The sequence below is a fragment of the Lutjanus erythropterus genome, chromosome 13 (assembly GCF_056507025.1).
Source record: "Lutjanus erythropterus isolate fLutEry1 chromosome 13, fLutEry1.hap2, whole genome shotgun sequence".
NCBI classification, from domain to species: Eukaryota; Metazoa; Chordata; class Actinopteri; order Lutjaniformes; family Lutjanidae; genus Lutjanus; species Lutjanus erythropterus.
Genome location: NC_139329.1, coordinates 8,037,690 through 8,059,779, shown reverse-complemented (window position 1 = coordinate 8,059,779; position 22,090 = coordinate 8,037,690). Strand labels below are relative to the sequence as shown.

At 40.3% G+C, this 22,090-nt stretch overlaps 1 protein-coding gene across 1 annotated transcript in view; it reads left to right on the top strand.

The window, feature by feature from the left end:
- ppfibp2b (PPFIA binding protein 2b) overlaps window positions 1–22,090 on the top strand; it is a 93,752-nt gene that overhangs the window by 56,937 nt on the left and 14,725 nt on the right. Inside the window, exons 7-17 of the mRNA XM_084733284.1 lie at window positions 7,367–7,594; window positions 8,585–8,677; window positions 14,659–14,770; window positions 16,418–16,479; window positions 16,594–16,669; window positions 16,806–16,888; window positions 17,260–17,327; window positions 17,412–17,477; window positions 17,623–17,683; window positions 17,962–18,009; window positions 20,676–20,838. Coding sequence (XP_084589410.1) covers window positions 7,367–7,594; window positions 8,585–8,677; window positions 14,659–14,770; window positions 16,418–16,479; window positions 16,594–16,669; window positions 16,806–16,888; window positions 17,260–17,327; window positions 17,412–17,477; window positions 17,623–17,683; window positions 17,962–18,009; window positions 20,676–20,838 — 1,060 coding nt within the window. The remainder of the gene's footprint in view (window positions 1–7,366; window positions 7,595–8,584; window positions 8,678–14,658; window positions 14,771–16,417; window positions 16,480–16,593; window positions 16,670–16,805; window positions 16,889–17,259; window positions 17,328–17,411; window positions 17,478–17,622; window positions 17,684–17,961; window positions 18,010–20,675; window positions 20,839–22,090) is intronic.

Sequence of the window (22,090 nt, the reverse complement as noted above, 5' to 3'; positions counted from 1 at the left end):
CATGAAATCACGTGATGAAGGGTTGTCCCAACACCATATTACAGCCAGATCTGTCACCCAGTTAATAAACAGACAAATAGTACAAACATGCCTGCCATTGAACTTCGCTGGCAGAGGTAACAATGAAATGTGTCTGGATGAGATTCAAGCTCCAGTGTTGAGGCCTTAAAACAAGCCAGAACACATCAAACGGCCTCTCCAGACAGTTTCAACGACACCCTGCAGACGTTGTGCCAGACAGACAGCTGACACCAAACTATAAAATCAACACTGCAGAAAATATCCAGCTTAACAAGTCAGTAAGTCATTTAGAAGTCTTATGTCCCTTGAAATAGAATCGTTTTCACTTTAAAGACTTTACTAAGATTTCTGCTCAATCAGCTTCATGAGCGGTCGTGATTCTCTGTGTTTCTCACACTGACATATATAAAGACAGACAACGTGACAGCTCCCTGAAAGTGAAGTCAAAACATCTCGATTGCCCCCTGGTGGCTGGCTGCAGTATAGGTCATTAACCGTATCCCTCGATGGTAGCATGCGGGACATGGGCCAAGCTAAAAAAATCAAAGTACAAATACATTTTTCAATAAGTCCAAGTTTTGATTTTTATTTATTTGGTTTTAATTAGTTATTTGATGCTATAAAAGCGGGTTTCATGTCATGATTGACAGCTGACCCTGGCTCAGAATTGAGTCGGCCAGGTGTATAGGTGGGACATCGATACTGTGGCCACCCTGAGCACTGCTGCACAGACTCTGGCTCCCAGTGACATCAGCAGCGCAAGATGGCAGTGCTCATATCCAGAATATTTTGGCTTCATTTTTGTACAGTGGGTAGAAGTGGAGAGGTGTTGTCCATCTTTATTTACAGTCCCACAGTTTCAAGGCTAGTGACAGTTGTGGTACTCTTGGTGTTGTCACTGTCAATCAAACCTGACCAAACACACCCACACAGTCCACATTAAGCAAATGACAGTTTTTGAGTCTGGACCATTGATAGACACATTTTAAGGCTGTATTTCTAAACTAAACCTAATGTTAAATGTTGCATATTTAATGAAACCTATCATACCATATTTAGTGTTACAGAGAAGAACTTGAAATCAAGTTGTCAGGAGCTATAAGAACCAGGCCACCCCCAACGCTCTGTCTGTTCATAAAAACACACAGTTTGCTCCCAAGATGATTTTTCTCGCTCTTTTTTTGCAGGATAGGTGTCTCAAATTCCCAAAACATTATAGATGTTATGATGACTTTTCCTTTCACGCTGATTTTCGTTTTACCCTGATGACATACTGACAAATAATGGCGTGCACACACACGCACGCGCATCCAAGTCTAGCTGAGCAGTCTTTGCTTGTCTTCACTATTTTGTTTGCGTATACTTTGTTCATTGTGGCACCCAGCTGCTGTTCCCCACTGGCACCACAAGACACTGAAGCTGCTCTTGTGGTTTAGCTCTCTGTGTGTGTGTGTGTGTGTGTGTGTGTGTGTGTGTGTGTGTGTGTGTGTGTGTGTGTAAAGCTATCACAAGGCACACAGCACCCAGGGCCGTGCTTTGATTGAATAAACAGGATACAGGGTTTTTGACACGCAGAGGCCCATGTTCTGCACACACACACACACACACGGATGGAGCGTGATAAGCATCAGCGGAAGTAGACAGAGAGGGAGAGGCGCAGAGGAGAGGGCTCAACAAGGGAGAGAGGGCTGAGGGCGGAGAGAAGACGAAGAGAGGAAACAGGAGGGACAAGATGAGGGACAGTGATGGACAGATGGAAAGATAAGAAACGACAGGATGTACTGTGGGTATATTGTTTTCTGTCCTACAAGGCTCGCGCACAAAGTGAGCATGCAGGACAGTGACACTACAAATCCTGCAGGATGTAGTGTGATCCCTCCTCTCTGGTAACATTTTCTGCCTCTGCAAACTCATGTGAAACAAGATTCTGAACTTAACAAAAGGAAATGTTGACTTAGCTTTTGACTTCGAGCTCTTTTTTCAGCCAGAAAGCCACAATAGAAAATAAACTGGCTATGAATAAATGTATCAGTTTCAATCAGTTAATCTCAGTTAACAATGTTGAATCCAGTTCAGTGGCTTATAAGATGCAAACGCTTGTTGCTGTGGTGTTTTGGTACAGTGGTACCAAGAGATCACTAATGAAATAAGCTTATTGCTGGGCTATTTCTATAGATTACAAAAACAATATACTAACCAAAGTAGTAACTGAGATATAGAAACATGAGCTTACCTAGGCAAAGTGTGACAAGAAACAAGCAGAAAGATTGTAATCAAGTCAATATGGAGGTAAACTGGAATAAGCACACCTGACATGACATTAATAATCCCTCATTGTACAGGAAGAGTGTGCATGCAAAACTATTATTAGTAAAGTAAGTCATAACTGGGCTAGGTAGTTGGTCTATAAACTATGTTGCATGTTGCATAATGTACAATTTGGGTAATAACTTTAACTTTCGCCTTTGTACTCTCTACCAAGATTTTCAAATCTTCAGGTTCAATTGTCTGACTGTACACATTTCTGTATGTGATTTGGTTAAAGTTGAAGTAAAGTACTATAGTCATGCTTGCAGGATTGCGGGACTGTTGCTGTTGCTTGAAGCTAAATGCTAATGTCAGCATTCTAACAATCTCGCAATGGCTACGCTAACATGGTGACACTTAATAGGTATAAGTGGTGCCTTCAAATGGGGTCGTGTTTACGAGAAGAGTCCATATGAATGCCCCCATTTTTGTAATATTAACATCAGAACTCAACGTTTCCCGAAAGCTCTGAGTTCACAACGTTGTGTACATGACATTCCATGTCAAAATTACGAGTTCTGAGTTCCATTTGAACGCAGCTGATATTTGCCCCGTTCACCATCTTAGTTCGGTATGTTGGCATGCTAACATTTTGACCTAATGAAGGTACTAGAAAAGTTGAAGTATCACCAAAGTTATTACAGTTCTTCCTGATGGGGACATGAATGTCTTCCAGATTTCAGGGGAATTAATCGGATAATTTTAGAGACATTTCACTATTAATGCCAACCTCATGGTGACACTAGATGAAAAGTTAAGGGATCATTAGTCAACAGGCTTCATTCTCTAAGGATCACATCTGTACAAAATGTCATGGTAATCCAACAAATAGCTGATGAGATCTTTCTGTCTTGATCATAGCGGTGTACCAACCAACCAACCGATATTTGCATCCCTGTAGCCATGCTGGTAGTAAAAAAAACAAGACTGTTTGCAACTCTAAAAAAAACACAGTCACTGTTGTGTATCATGATTAAAGCATTCTAGATACAGAGGGACATCACATACATTATATTACAGTAGTAGCATCTCAGGTCTAGTTTCAAAATTGAGATAATTTTATTCGGTTACACTTTAATATTTGGTGTTAAGAACTGTATTCTTTCTGTCAAGTATTTTTCTGAGAGAGAAGTGTTGTCTGTGCACACTTCTTTCACGGTCTGACTATAACATGCATTAAAAAGTCACATGCCAGGCTCAGGGGCACTTCAGTGGTGGTTTATTCAGGAAAGAAAGAGCTGCACTCATTCATCTCCTTTGGTTTGATTCGCCAACTGGTTCAGGGATCACAAGGCTGCTTCTCTGATCTCAAGGCTCCACCGCCTCAATCTGAACATGAGTTCTGCGTCTGTGGTGTCTAACAGAGCTGTTTTAACACTGACAAGTTGATCCCTGGTTAGTGCAGTAGTGTGATACCATTTCTCTGTGCAGTACACGCCCAAACCCATCATATCCGATGTTGTGTTTTGCTCTGGTCACGTTACGATGGCAACTGGCACCAGCCTACATTTTTGTTAGCAAAGTGAATGTGTGTGTGTGTGTGTGTGTGTGTGTGTGTGTGTGTGTGTGTGTGGGGTTAGTAACAGCTGCGAGGCTCCGGTCGGCTGGCAGAAGGAATGGCAGGCATCCATTCTGAGCATTCCTGAGGGCCAAACACTTTCACCTCAGGAAACCACTCCAATGCTGCACACACACACTCACACTTTGAATTATTGAAACAACAGCTCTTCAGGAACAAGGTTCTGAAATTGATGATCGTGCACTTTTTTTGTGGCTATGGAAGGGTTTCACAAGCCCAGGAGTTGTGACATCTTCTGGTTATAGACATGATAGAACCCCTTTCGTTCATATAAACGCTATTTAAAAGAAATCGTGCGCAGTCTCCTGTTGTTCCTCTCTGTCTGTCTGCAGTACCTCTGTCTTCTTCCATTTGTCTAAATTCATGGTCACAGTCCTGTTTCAGGGAGGGGCAGTTACATGGAGGTTTAAGAGCCTGTAATGGTCCACTGAAAGACACATCAAATCAGTGAGGGTAATTTGGGAGATAAACTTGGCTGTACTTTTTAACAAAATCAAATATATTGATTGAAACAACAAAACAATACATCCATTTCCATTTCTGAGGAGCCTGCGGCTGCCTGATGGCTTTTTCCCTGGAAAAATGTTGTGATGCACAGGAAAAGCTGTGGGATGTAAGTACTTCAAGGGTGGGAGGGGTGGGAGGTATCAAATGTCGTTCTGTAGCTTCCCAGTAGTGTTCCTTATTCATTCAAATCCAAACATCTAAATTTTAGTTTGAACTACATAGGTTTTGGCATCAAAATACTATTTTTCCAAGCCCTTCTAAAAATGTTTTCCCACATGACCTGATGTAGTTTTCTGTATGATGATGTTCTTACCCCATAAGTTGAGGAAGGGGAAATAATCAGTGGTGTAACCTACATCCAAACTTTGTTCTAACAGCTGAGTGGGAGTTTCCATTTGAATAACCTGAAAACATGAACATCTGCTGCCACTGAGGGTGATATGACAAAGAAAAGAGCGCCTACAAACAAAAAATACCCCCCCTTTTTTTTAAATCATACACAAGTATTTGTTTTTAGCTACACAAGTTTACACACATGATGTGTAGTTAAAAAGTTTTGTCTTTATCATGAGGTATTTGAGAGCACGGGTTGTTTGTATCCTCAGAAATGAATGCTATGCAATCTGCAAGATCCAGCTAAGCCCGTGAACAGAAAAGATAACCAGGAATGACTTGGAAGAAAACATAACAACAGTGGCTGAAAACGTTAAAGACAAAGTAATGGATTTTTGTCATTTTCAAGTGTAATATATTTGGATTTTTTTCAGGAATCATTCAATCATGATCTCCTCCCTCCAAAGTGGACATACAGTACAATTTGTGGTCAAATGTTCTGGAGCTTTGGACAGTATCCCATGGCCTACTTCAGGAAATGGAACTTTAGTTCATCGTAAACTTTATTTTACTGACAGAGTATCTCTTGAAAGCAGTTGAATGAAATTTCAATGCATAGAATTTCTTTTTACATAAACACACAACATAAACAAACATTCTAATCCCTTAAATTTGCCTACTTATGGACCGATGTATACACTGATACAGATAAACTGTCATAAGCTAACACTAACTGACATATCAGCCTGGCTGATTGGTTGGTCATACTCACACCGGGGTTAGTCAGAAACGAGACTGATCACAACTGCACTTTTCCATTGAACTGACCACTTTCTGCAGTGACCTTTGAATAATGTGAAACTAAACTTCCCTCTCGTTCCTTGTCAGTCCTCCCATTGCACCAAAAGAGAAGTCGGGCAGAAAGACTGTGTGTGCGTTCAGTTGTGCACTTGAACATGGATCTGTGTCTCACACTATATAAACAAATGAGATGGTGAGGAATGATGCCTCGCCCGCATCTGCTCTGAGGCTGCATCTGTCTCACACCATCTCACTGGCTGAACACTGACTCACTTTATACAAGGATGAAATGTTCAATATTCATCTTACTGCTATATAGTGTTTGTTTGTATCATAGATATTCATAAGTCATTTGTTTCAAGTCGAAATCAAGTCTCAGGTATTTGAGCTCAAGTCTAAGTCATGTTCAGGTCTTTGGTCATAAGTCTGAGTGAGGTCTCAAGTCTCTTATGGTTGTAATGAGCATTCTATCATCTGCTGCATAGGACATTGTGTAACTACATCTAAGGAATTCAAAGTATGTACTGAATTATCATTACTCCTTTATTAGTGGACAATATCAGCATTGATTAGTAGTTTTGGATGTGATCACTTTGAACAGGGAGTGCAGTGTTGCAGTGCAGAATGAGCAGAAACCCATATGCACCCTAGTTGCACAGCAGAGGAGAAAATCTGACATTCTCCATAAGGGGATGAAAGCTGGGAACAAATAAAGCCTACCACTTTGAGAAAGCACAGGCGAAGGTTACGCATTATGACAACACAGCGAGAAACAGCGCCAGCAGGCAGGAGGGAGAGTGCACAACCAAATCACCTGATATCAATCACAAACTCTTAGTACAGAGTGAGTCATGGGAAAACAAAGACATCCTACAGATAAAATCTAATGAAATAGCAAAGAGAAGAACAAGAAGCTGCCATCATTCCTCCATGCAAGCCTGGAGATGATGAAATGATTTCACAGTCCCAGCAAAGCAGCACTCCATTAACATTAGACAGCTGATGCTGAGCTAAACATGTTTGCTAACCATCCACCACTAGCATTAAGTTTCACATGAACTTACAAAGTGAATCACCTATCCAGGTACGTAGTCAGGTGCCTGATAAAGTTTCATTTGGTCGATTCAACATCCTTTATCCCTGCACTCATTGCATTGCTTTTGTTCTTGTGAGAAGTTATTATAGCCAGAGGTGCAGTCATCTGTGTCCGTGTGCACCAGATGTGTAACATGAGGCATAATAATAAAAGGAGGAAATAACATCCAGCGCATCATTTCCTTAATGTTAATTTGCCAAAGAATAAAATAAAGATTTGAGTCTCATGTCTTTTGAGATTGAGTCCAAGTCAAGTCTCAAGTCACTGTGTGTGGCAAGTCCCCATCTCTGGTTTGTATTCTTGGAGGTTAACGTTTGGTTCCTCGGTGGTGTGTTGTATGTCATTAGTGCTGTTTTTGTATAACAATTCTCCCCTTAATATTCCAACCTCTTCTCATCTTTGATTTCAGAAAGTTCTTTATTACAAAGGACAAGTGTATTTCCTTCCTCTGTATTAATTTTTGCAATTAATATTTATATTATGTTTTTTGTTTTTTTAACTTTTTCCGTGAAGTTCTGAGTTTCCTCAATAACAGCCAACAGTCAGAAATATGGAAACAGGCAATCCGAAATACTGACTGTATTAACAGAAAAGTCAATGTTTGTTTCTCCTCCCCTCTCAACTCACTTTCAATCTTTCCTCCTCTTTTTCTCCTCTTCATCTCACCAATTCATCTCTTCCGCTTCCCTTCATTTGTCCCCCATTTGCTCCTTCCCTCCCAGTGTGTGGTAAATCTCATCAGTGAGCTCCAGGAGCAGATGTGCAGGTTTCAGGAGGAGATCAGCACTCGTATCCAGGAGAAACGGGCCCTGGAGGAGAGGGAGGCCCAGCAGGGGGAGCCCAGAGGCAGCCAAGCCCAGGGCCACGGCCCTCAGGTCGTGTCAGCCGGCTCAGACCTGAGCCTGTCTGGCTCTGACACCCGGATGCAGAATGGAGGACAGACTGTACACGTAGGGAGACTTGATGGATGAACTCATCTTCCCCTCCTTCCCCATCATTTCTTCTCTTCTTCTCCTCCCCCTTTTTAACCAGTCCACACACCACCCGGTATTTGGAAATTTCCACAGAATCAAACTAACAGTCTCTCTTGTAGTGTGTCTGTGTGTGTACTGCAGGATGTTGGGGTCACGCGCTACTCTGGTTCTTGCAGATGTGGACACTTGATTGATTTTCCAAATGCTTCCATACCCTACAATAGCTACAAGTAGTACGGGTCACTGTACTGTAATTGTTTGTTGTAATTGTTGTTGAGGGCAGAGCATCTCAGCAACATGCCCCTTTCGTTGCCTAACTACTCAAGTATTTGAAGCATTTGGAAAAATGTATTTCAGCCCCAATCTGGATTTTGTCTTTACAAATCCTTTCAAATTGGGTTTTGGACCAGGCGTTGTGTTTTTATTTGATTTGATGTGGTTTGCTTGCATGACACTGGGTCCTCCCTCTACTAACAAAGTTTAGATCTGTCCGTTTCCTCCTACACTGACAAGGTGGATGGGTCATGTAACTGTTCCTATAATAACATGTAACCCTATACAAGGTTTCCCTCGCACAATGGCAATGTGCGGCTGGCAGATGTGCAGCCTGGACGGCTTTCAGTCTTGTTCAGGGTCCTCAGGTTCATCCTTTTCCTGGTTGTTGATAACTGCACGCTGTGGTATCTGTTTCAGGAGGATCATGTTTCCTATATTAACCACTGTACTGTCCAGCCCTGGAGACCTCTGTAACTGCACTGAATGTAAACCTGATGTTCAAATACCCTCCCGTTTATATGTCTGCATGTGTACAGATCAGTAAAGCTGTTGGTTCTGACATTTAGTGCAGATTTATGGAATTTTAAGATTTTCAAGTGGGTGGACTGATTGACTGTTTACACTGCTTAATCTGGACTGAAAAGACATATGAAGTAAAAGATGCTGCGTTTTGTTTTGTTCTTTCTACAGGATTTGCTACAGGAAGTGAAGCAGCTGAGGAGTAGAGTGGAGGAGCTGGAGGGAGAGAAGGGCCAGTATGAGAGGAAACTAAGAGGCACCAAGGTACTTGTCAAACCAACACGAAGCACATCAACTGTCTCGATGATCAGCCAGCCTAAACATGTTAAATATACACTTTACACCTCAGATAAAGAAATATGTTTTTACTTCAGTGTTAGAAATTCCAGCTATTGAAGGGGAAAGTAAGTCAGTCATAGGCTATATAGCTATAGTAGAAAAACATAGATAAGTACAGCTGCGGGGTTAATGTGGTCTCGTTATGTCATATCTTCATCAGACTTTATAAAGTAATGTACTCTAACCATAGCATGCATCACCACTATCATTACAACTCCAGTCAACAAATGAAAATTTTGAACATGATTCAGTGCACATTTTTTATGCACTTTGTTTTAAACAATGTTATTTTCTTTTAACAACATAGTTACAAGACAAGACATACCCTACATACACTTAATATCAGAAGTATAAATAGCTGAGACATAGAATATATATAAAATACAAAATTGAAAACAACATACAATTGGGCATGAGCGACATTATCCTAGAAAGTGCAGAGAGTCACATCAGTTCATCAAGAGGTTAAAGTAACCCACAGATCATTACTGACAAAATGGCTCTGTGATTCCATGCACTTATTCACTTAATATTAATACATTTTGGGAAATCTGCCTCCTGAAGTCTTTTCCTTACCGTGAAGTATTTTCACACTTCAGTTTTTGTACAGATTGAGCTACAACCCAACCAATACTGGATTTTTAGCCCGATACTGATGCCATTATTTGGTCTGACATTACCTCAGGTGACAATGTCTTTTTTATTACATATTATATTACATATTACATAAAATAATAACCTTGGCAGAAATATCTTAGATTAATTTAACTTTGATAGTGCCCCAAATATAGTACATCATAAGCAGAAGAACTAACAGTGCTCTTTGTTGGACAAACACTGCAGTGGTGACTAAACACAGATAATATTACATTTATTGTTTCCCTCACATTAAATTATTTACAATACAGCTTGACACTTCTTTTGACTCACTTATTGATTTAACCTCTTAAAACTTGTCACCCCCTTTACACCTTCCATTAAAAATGCACCTTGTAGATTGAATATATATATATTTGACCTGATTACTTTTACACCTTGTGTTAATATGTGTCTCCGTTTTCCACAGACAGAACCGATCAAGATCAGTGTTCACTCTTACAATGAACACATCTAGTACGAACTCAGAAAGGTGCTGGATGATGTCATACATGCATTTGCATATTTAGAATATCATTGTGCATTAAGTCACATAAAGCTTAGTGGTGGTTGGTTGCAGTGAGAGAAAGATCAGGTCAAATCAAGATTAAGCTATATAAATGGTAGGCAGAGAAATCTATAGCCAGTTAATAACAAACTCATTACAGGGACATTGTGCATTTGAAGTAAAAAAAAGTTTTTAAAAATCTGTATCAATCAATCAAAAGAACTATAGAAATATTTTCAAGATCAAGTTAACTATTTATATTTCCAGATTTATATTCTTATTCTATTACAGACTTACTCTTTTTTAATGCAGTCGTATGATTCCATATAGCAATACCCAAGATCAGAAGAGAAAAAGCAAGAGAGAAGCTCAAACAAACTATCTACATATTTATTTAGTTATAGGAACATCCTAATCCAGAGAGAAAGACTGATAAAAGCTCACTCGCAGTTTGAGAAATTCTAGTCCAGCGAAAGTTTCAAAGTGAGAGCGTCAACGTGACCATAGAAACTCACAGCAGCTGAACTCCCAGTCCTGCAGCGAGCAGTGTCCTCCTGCCACACACGCCACACTGACTGCATGCGCACGCTGCAAGAATAAACGATAATTCACTGAATCTGCTGCTAGCTGCTTTTTAGTAAGTCACTACATCTAGCAACAAAGTCTCCAAGTTTCCACCAGAGTGGCTTTTGTATGTGGATTGAAAATGCATGTGCATTTACACTCGTGGTTAATGTGGTCATAATGTGTCCCCGGACAAAAAAGCTGTGGGATACGCACATCCAAAAAGCTTTCACATGTGCTGAACCAAAAAAAAAAAGAAGCAAACTGAAGGAAAAAATCTGCGAATCCTGTTCCTGATTTTTCCCCACAATGTGTCCCTGACCACCTGCAGAGGTGGTATGGCCAACTGAATCACAGTCTGTCCTCAAAGTGTCTTGGATGCATCCACGCCTTTACTTTCATGTGATCGATGCAATCCAGTCACCCAAAATACACTTTAATGCAAGGTGTAAAGGGAGTCTGATTTATTTTTAAATTGCTTTAAAGGTACAAACTATTTTCTACATATATATTCTTTACGTACGTCATTTTTTTTGTTGAAACATGATGATGCTTACACTGAACTAAGAGTTTGTGCATATTATCATTGCACAACACAACTTTATAACAAGGTTAATATCGTTTGATTAAAAAAAAAAAAGCATCTCTGTCCTAACACGTTGTTTGTTCTTGGTTCATTTGAAGATGGTCAAACTGGCGTTGCTTTCTCCGTGCTTACAGTGCTTCCTTCCTCCTCTCCCTCCTTCACTCTGTATCCTCTCTTCTTCTCTATTAACCCCTCTCTGCGGCTTGCCTTCTTCACTTTTTTTTTTCCCCGCTCTTCTTTTCTTTCTCTTCATCTCTGAATCGTCCCGGTCCCTACCCTCTTCCTGTGTCTCCGCTCTCTCTAGCTCTCTATCTCTTACTCTCTCCATGTGTGTTACCAGTCGCTCATGACCCAGCTGTCCAGCCTCAAGCTGACTGTGGAGCACACACAGCTGGAGAAGCAGCAGTGGGAGGAGCGCTGGCGCAGCGCACAGGTGCCTCCTCTTCCTCCTTCTCTTCCTCCTCTTCTGCCTGCTCTTGCTCTTGTTGCTCGTCACTTTTCTGTGTGTCCCTTTTATTTCATCTGATAACTTCTCAGTCCTTATACACTGCCTCCCTCTGTCCTCTTGACTTTCTACCTCTTCCCTACCTGTGTTCTCCACTTTGTCCACTCCCAACTCGTCATCCTAATATCATGTTTCTTCCTTCTGTTTTGCTTTTATTTGTCTTGTGATGGCTGAACTTTTTGCTACAGATCACAAATATTCAACTAGGAAGGAATGGGAGACTGGGAGACAGGAAAATTAGAGTCAGATCAAAAACAAATCAAAGTGTCTGTGCTCAAGAAAATGCAATCTTCTGCTTCTGATGGTCTCTCCCATTCTGTCATTTGGTTTGCATGGATAATATAAATCAATAGAATAGCGCATTAAAAAATCCTTACTTTACCAGACTGTGACAATATCTAAACCCACCATTTTTATTTTATTTTATGAAAAAAGGAAAGCAAAAGCACTCATAATTAAAAAAGAAAACGATATATGAACAAAACATGTTGTACACATCAGGTTTATGATTGAAAAAAAGACATTTTTTCAAGTCATCATTTTTCTTTTTTTACTATCGTATCGTGGACTTTTCATTGTGGAATTATTGTACCTGGAGTTTTTTGTGTTGTTGCATCCCTGTAAATTAATATGGTTGTCATGTGTGTGCATCAGTTATGTGTCATGTGAGTTTGTTTTATATTATTAAAATTAGACAACTATTGCTCCATTTTTCAAAGTCAGCACCTAAAGCTGCACCGCAGTCAGTGACACACGCTGTTTGAAGTAAAGCAGACCTAACAATACGTTTTAATGTACCAAGCTGATTAAAAAAAACAGCATTAATTAGGAATACAGAGGAAATATTTCAATCTAATGGTCAGACGATGACTTTACAGTCTCTTTGTATTATTCTGTGCCTCGGCCCACTTCACTTCTCTGTTGTGCCTGTAGGCTTTTATTGTGAGGCAGCTGCTGCAGGAGGTGTTAAGTTTGCATTTATAGCGCACCACCATTGTAAACATGTCTGTGCACACACCTGTTTCTGACACCTGTCGTCTGCAACTGTCGTTCATCTGCAGCTTTGTTCCTATTATGCGTTATTCTTTTATCTTCTGCTCGGATTAGGCTGTCGAAAAACACACCAGCCTCTGTTCACCTTAAGATGAAATCACAAGCTGAAAAATAAGGCACACATGGATAGGGACTCAGTGTCAAAGAATCGGTTATTAAGGGGGGAAAAAAAACTAACTTGTAGATGTGACTGACAACATTTTGCAGTTGTGTTAATTTGAAGGACAAGTAATAATTTTTGGGAGGCATTTTATTGATGTGATAGAGAGATAACTGGGGTGAAATGAAACAAAAGCCCCAGGCTGGGCAGGCTCAAACTGGGGATGTTACTGTTAATGGTTGACACATTTTTGCTTTCGTCTCTTTTTTTCTTTTCTTCTTTTTTCACAGTTTTGTTTATTGAGTGTTAATGATATAATAAGATAATAATAGCAACAACAATAATAGCAGAAGTAATACAAATATAATAATGCTGCTAATAAAACAAAGTATTAAAAAAGGATGGATGTAATAATGATACTAAAAAACGAAGTAAGGAATTAAAGTAAAAATAAAGTGTAGGAATTGGCGTTGCATGTTTTTGTCAACTTGTCACATATTTGCTTTCACTGGACAAGTCAGTAGAGAAGAGGAAGAAGGCAAACAAATAGAGAGTGAGGGGGTATGACATGCAATGAATGTACCCAGCCAGAATTGAACTAGGCATGTTGCAGCACCAACGCGTTATTTGAAACAGTTTCTTAGTTAAGTGAGCTTCAGTGGGTGTGATGAGAGATGGGGGGAAAAATGTTGTCAGACACTGGTGCAAGTGTGACCAAGCCCTTAGCTGTTAGTCATGAGGTAGTCAGGTCAGTCACATTAGAGTCATCAACAGCACATTAATAGAAATGTTGTGAACTGCTGTTGGTTCCAGTGACAAACACTGACTCTCAGTAATCTTTTTTTGGCCAAAATACTGCATGTTCCTCCCTTCAGAGGAGTGTCTTATTTCAGACAGGAATTATATGACGTGACACACCACACAAACTGCAACAGAAACTCTTTAAACTGTTCTAGTCTCATAAATATGTATCGTAATATCAACAATCTTATGCAAGTGAAGGAAGCCCATGCAACGATTTGTGCTCTTCTCTTGCCTGATGTCCACAGAAAGGGTTCAGTGCTCAGTCCACAATCAACCCAAAACTTTTTTTAAATGATACATGGATGCAGTAGAGTGCATGGCAAAACTAAATTCTTAAACCTTAGATACACGTGGGTCAAAATTATAGTTAATTATGTTATCTTGTCAACATTTAAGTTATTATTTTTCGAAGCAAAAAAGTGGTACCAGATTAGGATCTGATTAAGAAACACCTGTGAACCGCTGCTTGGATCTCTTATAACTTTTTATTTTTTACAGAGGAGACCTTTATGAGCAATAAACATATGTTAGATTTTCTGTTGCACTTTGTGTGAGGTTTTTTATCTCACAAAATATCTGTACTAAAAAGGTCTTTTTTAGGATCATATGTAGGCAATGTTCAAAACTTTCCGTTTATACGGAGGGAAGTATTTTTTTCTGGAAATTGGTGAGGAAATTGTTAATAAAATTGGACAGGCCAGCTTAGTTTTATGTTTGATGTTTTTTTACCCGTGTGCCTTGATTTAAAAAAAAGTGATTAAATTATAGTAAAGTGATAAAATTCTTTCTTTTTCTCTGTCTTTATTTAAAATAGATCATTGAAAATGATCAACACTGAAATGACTGAAATGAAATGTGAAAAAAAAAATCAGTTAGGCTATATTTCCCAGCCCTATTTGATAAAAATTCACACCTCATTCCCCGTGACTCTGGTGGTTCTCACATGAGTTCGATTAAGCATTGACGCATTAGACTGAAACACAATTTAAATTCCAAGCCGTCCTGTCAGCCAGTAGACCTGATAAAACACTCTTTGAGAGGATGCCACAAATCCAGTTGCCTCGGACTTAAACTCCCTACAACCCCTCGATACCCAGTGACCTGGAAGACTGACACAATTCACAGACATGTACTCTGCTTTCCTCCACAGGCAGAAATCTCTGAGCTGCAGCAGCTCCTGGCCTCCAAAGACGCTGAGATCGAATGCCTGCAGACCCAGCTGCTGGCCAGAGGTGGCTCAGCCAATGACAACGCAGAGAGAGGTACACACAGCTGACTGTCTTACCAATCCACAGGTGTCAGTGTGGATGTGTGCGCGAGATCTGCAATCACATGTCCGTCTACTCTGATTAATGTAACATCTAATCAACATGTCCCTCTCTCCTCTGCTGTATACTTGACTTGTTTCTGACTCTCTGCTGCCCTCTGCTGTAGAGGAGGTGTATGTCAAGCAGCTGATTAACAAATGTAAGGCATAGTGCGCTTTTGTTGTGGATCTAATTTTCAACCAAACTCCTCTGCTGTTTTTTTCTGTTTTTTGTCATGATGTGTGAAATACGTTCAAACTTTCAGTACAGTGTTGTCACATGTAGTCGTGATTTTGGATCAAATCTCAACTATATAAAAACAGCACGCACTCACGATAAGTGTTTGACCTGAGCAGTCTCTTAATCAAAAATCTGGTAGCTGAGTGTTTGATTTGAGACTTGGACCACAACTGAGCTTTAGTTTGTGTTGGTCATGGAAAACATTCCAGCTTCACTCATCCAGAGTGCAGAAAGACTTGATATCCTTTCAAACCTTCTGGCTGGCAGTGCAACGTGGAACGAACTAACGCCACAACTAATGATTATTTCCATTGCCAGTTCATCTTTTGGTTATTTTTGGTTCAAATGAAATACAGTTCGCGGATTTTAGAATTCCTGTTGTTTGGGCAACATCTAGCTAAGGCCTGACCAAGAATTTTAAAATCAAGGTTTTTAGCTAAGTTGCTGTCTTTACCTAAAATGTAAAACTAGTGCATTATAATGGTTTTATTCTCACCTTCCAGCCAATCAGAAGGGAGATGTCTCAGTGGCCTTAGTATCAGTGTGTATAAACCTGAGAGCACATCAGTTGCACCACAGTCTCTTTTGGTTTGTCTGCAGATAGACATTTTAATGAGTTAATCCAGAAATTTATTTTTTCACTTCCATAAAAAGTTGGGGCAGAAAATAATATTCAAAATGGATGCAGCAGAAGTCAATATAACCTGACTTTTAGTTCTTAGTATGGGTCAATCAGACCCTCAAACAAACCCGTCTTGTCTGATAAATGGCCAAGTTTCCAAATACCATCTCTACATTTGTTTCTTTTCTAAATTTGCCTCCAGTCCACACTGATATAACCCTGATGACATCACTATGACATAATTAGGGTTATTCTCAGACTTGACAAAGCTCCTCCAAAAGCCACGGAAGACATCATACAACTGTAATCACAGGCTGAGTAGCACCACTTAACTTAAAACTTAAAATTGGTGGAGTTCCCCTTTAAGATACATGTCTGCATTTGAAAGGATATTGAATGTCATCTGGCTCAGGTCTGTGTGTGTTTGTCTGTTTGTGTTGTGTTGCTTATGAAAGCCTAAAAAAATGCAATTATATGAATCCAGAAGAGAACTCTTGTTTTATGTTGGCACGGTTGCACCAGTTGTATCATTATGAAAAGCTGCGGTGTTTGTCCCAGGTGATGGTGTATGAGCAGTGGCGCTGTCACTGTCTGTTTGTTTTGCTTGTTTACTCATATTAGCATGGCTGTCATGTCTGTCGCCAACATTGTATCAGGCGTCCATCATGCCTTAAATTTACAAGACACGAGGTTGCTGCGAGTCCAAAATAACATTTTAATGCTTCGTTTTTCTTCGTTAGACCGGGAATACCAGAGGTTGAAGGTGGGGATGGAGTCTCTGTTAGCTTCAAATGATGAGAAGGTAAATGAATCTTCTTTTTTTTACACTTCCAGTTTGTTTTGATGAAAAATAAAGGGTGCTATTTTTTAACTTGATTTTAAACGAGGCAACATATTTGCGTCTTGCTGATGACAGGACCGGCGTATAGAGGAGCTGACCATTCTGCTGGGCCAGTATAGAAAGGCGAGGGAAGTCATGGCACTCACACAGGGTAAGAATTTCATCCTTTTCTTTTCCTGAAATAAGATTTTTGGATGAACTACAATGTAAGAAACACTGCACAAGATACTGTATGTTCTCCTCCCTCCTGTTTTTCACTGTGTGATATCTGTGCTTTAACCAACCAGGGAGTAGTGAAGAAGAGCTGAGTGGCAGCTTAAGACTCCGAGCCATCACACACAAAGCACACTCAGATTTCCTCAGGTCAGAGGTAAGATGGTGAATTGTGTGACTTTTTTGCAACCTGTAACAACTGAATGCAATTTTAAAGAGACAATCAAAACTAATTTGTGCAAAGCGAGTGCCATCAAGTCCCTTTATATTGGAGACAAGGCAGACATCTCTATGGAGACTATTTCCAAAACTCACACCAAAACAATCTAGATAGATAAATAGCATTAGAGGCCAGAGGAAAAATATGTACTTTTGATTCTGGGGTGAACCGTCCCTGTATTCAGTAGTGCAAACAGTCTGTAATCCATGTATCATCTCACAAGATTCATGACCATCCTCCCAAAAACAGATTCTGATATTTTACGTGAAGTGTTTACAAAACTGAAAAAGTGTTTTATCTCTGCATAGATGTCGTCGAGAGGGTCGTCTCCACTTATGTTATCCTCGTCTCCTTACCAGAGAGAATTGGACTCCAGGTATAAACACTCAAAGTACACACGCACATACACACATCTCACAGCTTCCTATCGATCTTACCCCTTGTGTGCCATTTGTTATAGCATCCAGAACTCTATGGACACGTCGCTGGTGTCCACTGGGGACACAAGCTTCATTAATGGGTCTTGGTAAGTAGACTTCCGTTCCACGTTGTCCAAAAATGAAATGTGGCTTCCACTCAACTCAAAGTCTAGGCATTCATCATAGGAGTAATATGACGGCAGATCTTTTTATTTTTCTAACTCGGAAGTCTGTTTTTTTTTTTTTCCCCAGGCATCAGAGACGGTTACTGTCCAGCAGTCTTGAAGAGTTGCAGAGTGGATCATTACAAAAGGTTTGTTAGTGTGCATCATATCAGTTGTTTACTCCTACTGATTGACTTTCATAATACCATCATCTTAATCAAACTAATCTATATATCTAATCCAAACTGGTACTCTTAAATACAACATGCACACTAACACTGTTCTTGCTAAATAAACACTGATGTTCTTTTATTGTCATCTGATTGTGGGATTGCTAACCTGCTATTTCTGGCTTTGTGTGTATCTATATATACGTGTGTGTGTGTGTGTGTGTTCTTTCCTCTCTCCTTGTCTGTGTTGGCTATAGGCTGTAGAGATCCAGCCAGTTGAAACTGAATCAGACGTAGGGGCAGAGGTACTGATCTGCTGCATGACTTCACACAACCTAACCCTCACCTAATCCCCTGAAACGCACACACACACACACACACACACACACACACGCACACACACTATATTACTGTTCATGACTGTTCAAAATGCAGTATTTACAGATATTATGCAAAAAAAAAGACTTCAGGGCTGTGATGGTGTGGATTTTCTCTTACCGGTCCCAAATAATTCAGTTTTTGCGGTGTTATCAGCGGGAGAGAATGAGCAGCAGACTGACAGTGCTGCTAGTAGAAGAGAGGAAAAAGTTCGGAGACAGTTGCCAATCCAGCAGTAAATGTACAGTACAGATTACAGCGTCAGTTAATAAACGCTGCAGCTTCTCAAGACCAAGAAAAGTATCGTATGTAACTTCCCAGCTGGTGAAAAAGAGAAGGGGGTTAGTCTGAAGTATGCTGAGCAGAAAAGGCTAACAGTAGTTGTTACCTTTTGTTATTCTTGTTAGCATGTCATTAGTGGTCCACTAGTAATCATATGATGCCTTGCATTGAGTCTGTTGACCAATCAGAGGCTGTGTTCCTGACTTGTGTGGCAGCGTTGATTTCAAATGAATTGTGCAATGGAATAACATGAGATTGATCCTACAAAATGAAATTTCCAGTGATGACAGTAATGAGCTCAACTCCACGCGTCACATGAGAAGTTATTATCACAGCCTTAAACCTCAGTGAGTGAAAGGTGGACAGATTCCAGCTGTACAAGTACATACAGTACATATGCAGTTAAAGCATGCATGCATGAGGTATGCATGCACACACTACTCAAGGGGGACGGGGGGGTGGGGTGGATTTTGACTCCTGTCCCATCCCACTCCCGCAAAAAATCTCCTGTCCTGTCCCATTCCCAGAAGAATGGCTCCTGTCCCGTCCCGTTCCCATCAATCCACAGTCTACACACATTATGCATTAGTCGAATGCCTGTGAAAAACTGAGCCATTGCTGTTATGATTCCCTGCCTGCTCCCATTTTTTTTTCCTGTCCCCTCCCAGTCCTGTGATGAACAGTGAAATTGATTCCCATCCCGCAGGAATCCTGTACCTCCAGATACACAGTGCATCACCTTTGTGTCAAATTGATGCCAGTGAAATGCTAATTGTTTAAGTAAAGAGGAGAATACATCTTCTTATAATCCCTTTAATAAAGAATAACTAGGTAATATTATGTCTTGTAACTTGTTGTGAGCCTTGTGTTGTACGGCACAGAGCGTGATGTAACACTCCGGGTGGCCTGTGACCTCATGTTCCCAGTGTGACAAGCAAAGTTCACAGCTGAGTTTTTCCCCTGAGTAAAAAAGAAAAAAATGTCTCCTTTGTGATCACAGCCTTGCACTCATTCACACACATATTCTTTGCTCCACAGATACTCCTGCTGCACACACAGCAGCATAATCACACTGCATTCACACACACGCACACACACACAAAGGGCCGAGACCCACCTGAAGTGGCTGTCAGGAGTGCTCGGCATCACGGCTGCCTCTCAGCTGTTTCTTTCTGCTGGCCTTTCTCCTCTTATTCCTTCAGAGCCCCGGTGACTTTGATGTCTGGTCAGATACGGGTATCATCAGACATTCACCCTCCAAAGGACACGCTGTTATGCAACAGAGCAAAGAGGCAGAATCAAATCATGATTCCACTGTTATCTTATGAAAGAGATTTCAATGGAACTGGCCAAGCTGTACATATTATATACTATAATATACATACAGCTATCAAACATCACATAATTTTAATGTATTTAAAGAGATAGTTTGGATATTTTGAAGTAGGGTTGTATGAGGTACTTTCATAGTATTACCTACAGTAGATGGTGGTCAGCACACCTCACGTTTGGAGAAGCAGCAGGAGTACAGGATTAGGAGGACAGGCAATGTACTGCTGCAGACAGGGTCAGCAACAAAATTTTTAGTGTACACTATATTTAGAATATTTTCATTGCTTTAACTTGCCATCAGAGACAGCCTTTTCCAATGGCAAATCGGGCAAATATAAGCCAAATGTTGCTCTCCTTTCAAAGTCAGCAGAGTCCTTTGGCCAAAACAGTCTTTTTACCTCACAGAACATAGGAGTTGCTGCTTCAATCTGTTTAGTTTTTTTGTGTTATTGTGTGACTACTGTGAATCTGGACTAACCCTTTAAAACACAGAAGTTACACAATAATACAAACTAACAAATCAAGACAGTGGTAGAGCTACAAATCCTGTGTTCTGCAAGGTAAAATTACTGTTTTAGACAAATTGGTCAGGTGACTTTGGAGAGCGCAACACAGTGGCTTACAAAATGTCAGTCTCTCATCTGAAAAGGCTATCTGACAGCAAGGTAAAGTGGTAAAAATATTCTAAATGTAGTGATCACATTATTTTTAGTGGCTAAAGTATGTTTTGCTGTTGACCCTGTCTATTACTTAGCTTCCTACACTGGCACTCCTGCTGCTTCCCCAAACTAAGTGCATGTCGCCCACCATCTACTGTAGGTAAAACACTGACCATGGATAAGTACCTCACCCCACAACCCACTTCAAAAAAAATCCTAACTAACCCTTTAACTTGCCTATAACGGTTCTGTTACCATCATTTCTTCATACATTATGTTCATTTATATGAAAGTAATGCACTGTTTTGTACACTCTGCAGAATCCACCTCTGGAGCTGAGCAAGTACCAGACACTGCCGGGAAAACGAAGTAAAAAGAACGAGCTGAGAGCTGAGCTGAACGGCAGCGGAAAGGGCGATGGAGAGTATTTATCTCCTGTCCAGCTCTCTCCTGTCCACACCCATGACCAGGACTACAGTCTCAGTGAGTTTTTACGTAACTAATCAACAGGAGACGTATAAAATCTGTTTCACTTCTTCTGCAGTTTCATGTCACACTTTGGAAAGATAATTTTCAATATTTTAATGAGTGTTTTTAATGAAAGGTGTTGAGAGGGAAGTTTGTGGATTAGCCAGAATATGCGGGACACAGGGCATCATACAAGAACCAACAGCAATGTCTCTTTACAGAAATAATGACTAATGGGAACAACAGTTTTTGAACTCCCAGTATTGAGCGAAACTGCTGCATCCATCAGCCGTGAAACAGGCTGCACTGTAATCTTTATGGGCAATTGCACCTGTTAAAGTACTTTCAAAGTGCTTTTTTTTTTTGCCACTGACTGGCTCACAGAGTTTTTTTTTAAAGTTTCCAACAATGTTGTGGAAAGGCTAAGATCTTTTTGTTCCACCAGAAATAGTAACTTTATCATCATAAAACACACCATTCAAAATCAGTTAAAACCGAATAAAGGTCACCAAAACCATCTTGGTTCATCTTTCTGCTGTTCCAACAATCACCAACTCTGGTTTGGTTGAAATAAACCATTAATTCACTGAATTAGTTGTGAAAATATCTTGAGAGAAGCGAGAGGGAGTCTGACATCAGAGAAGCAGCAGAGAGAAACGGTGTGTAGAGCCAGAACATTTTCAAATCTAATGCTGTGAATTAAGGGTTTATTTCAACCAACCCAGAGCTGGTGATTGTTGGAACAGTGGAAAGTGGAACCAAGACAGTTTGGGTTTTACTGTGTGTCTGCTGACTTTAAATGAAGCGTGTTTCACAATGATATAATTACCATTTCTGCAAAGGGATTCTGGTGGCTTTGGCAAAAGCAATAAATTGTCAGACATTTAACAATTTGAGCCTGTCTGTGGCGAAAACAAGCACTTCTGACAGGTGAAATGGACCCTTTGCTAAACCCCTCCTGCAAATAGCAACTACCCAATCATAGCTTAGCAACAGTAACTAGGGTGCCACAGGTCTGTCAAGCTTTGCATTTCTCTCCGTGTTGAGGCAGTGTGCATGAGGCTCTGAGGCGAGTGATACTGTGTGTGATGAGTCTGGACAGTGGCATATTTTTTGTAGTCTTTTGAAAGAGTAACAGCATGGATTAAACTTGGTTTTTGTCTGCTCTAAATTTGTAAGCTGCAAACATTAGCACTAACGCTAGAACTAATGCTAGCTGACCAGCTGCAGTAACATTACCCCCAGCTAAACTTATGTTACCAAACGT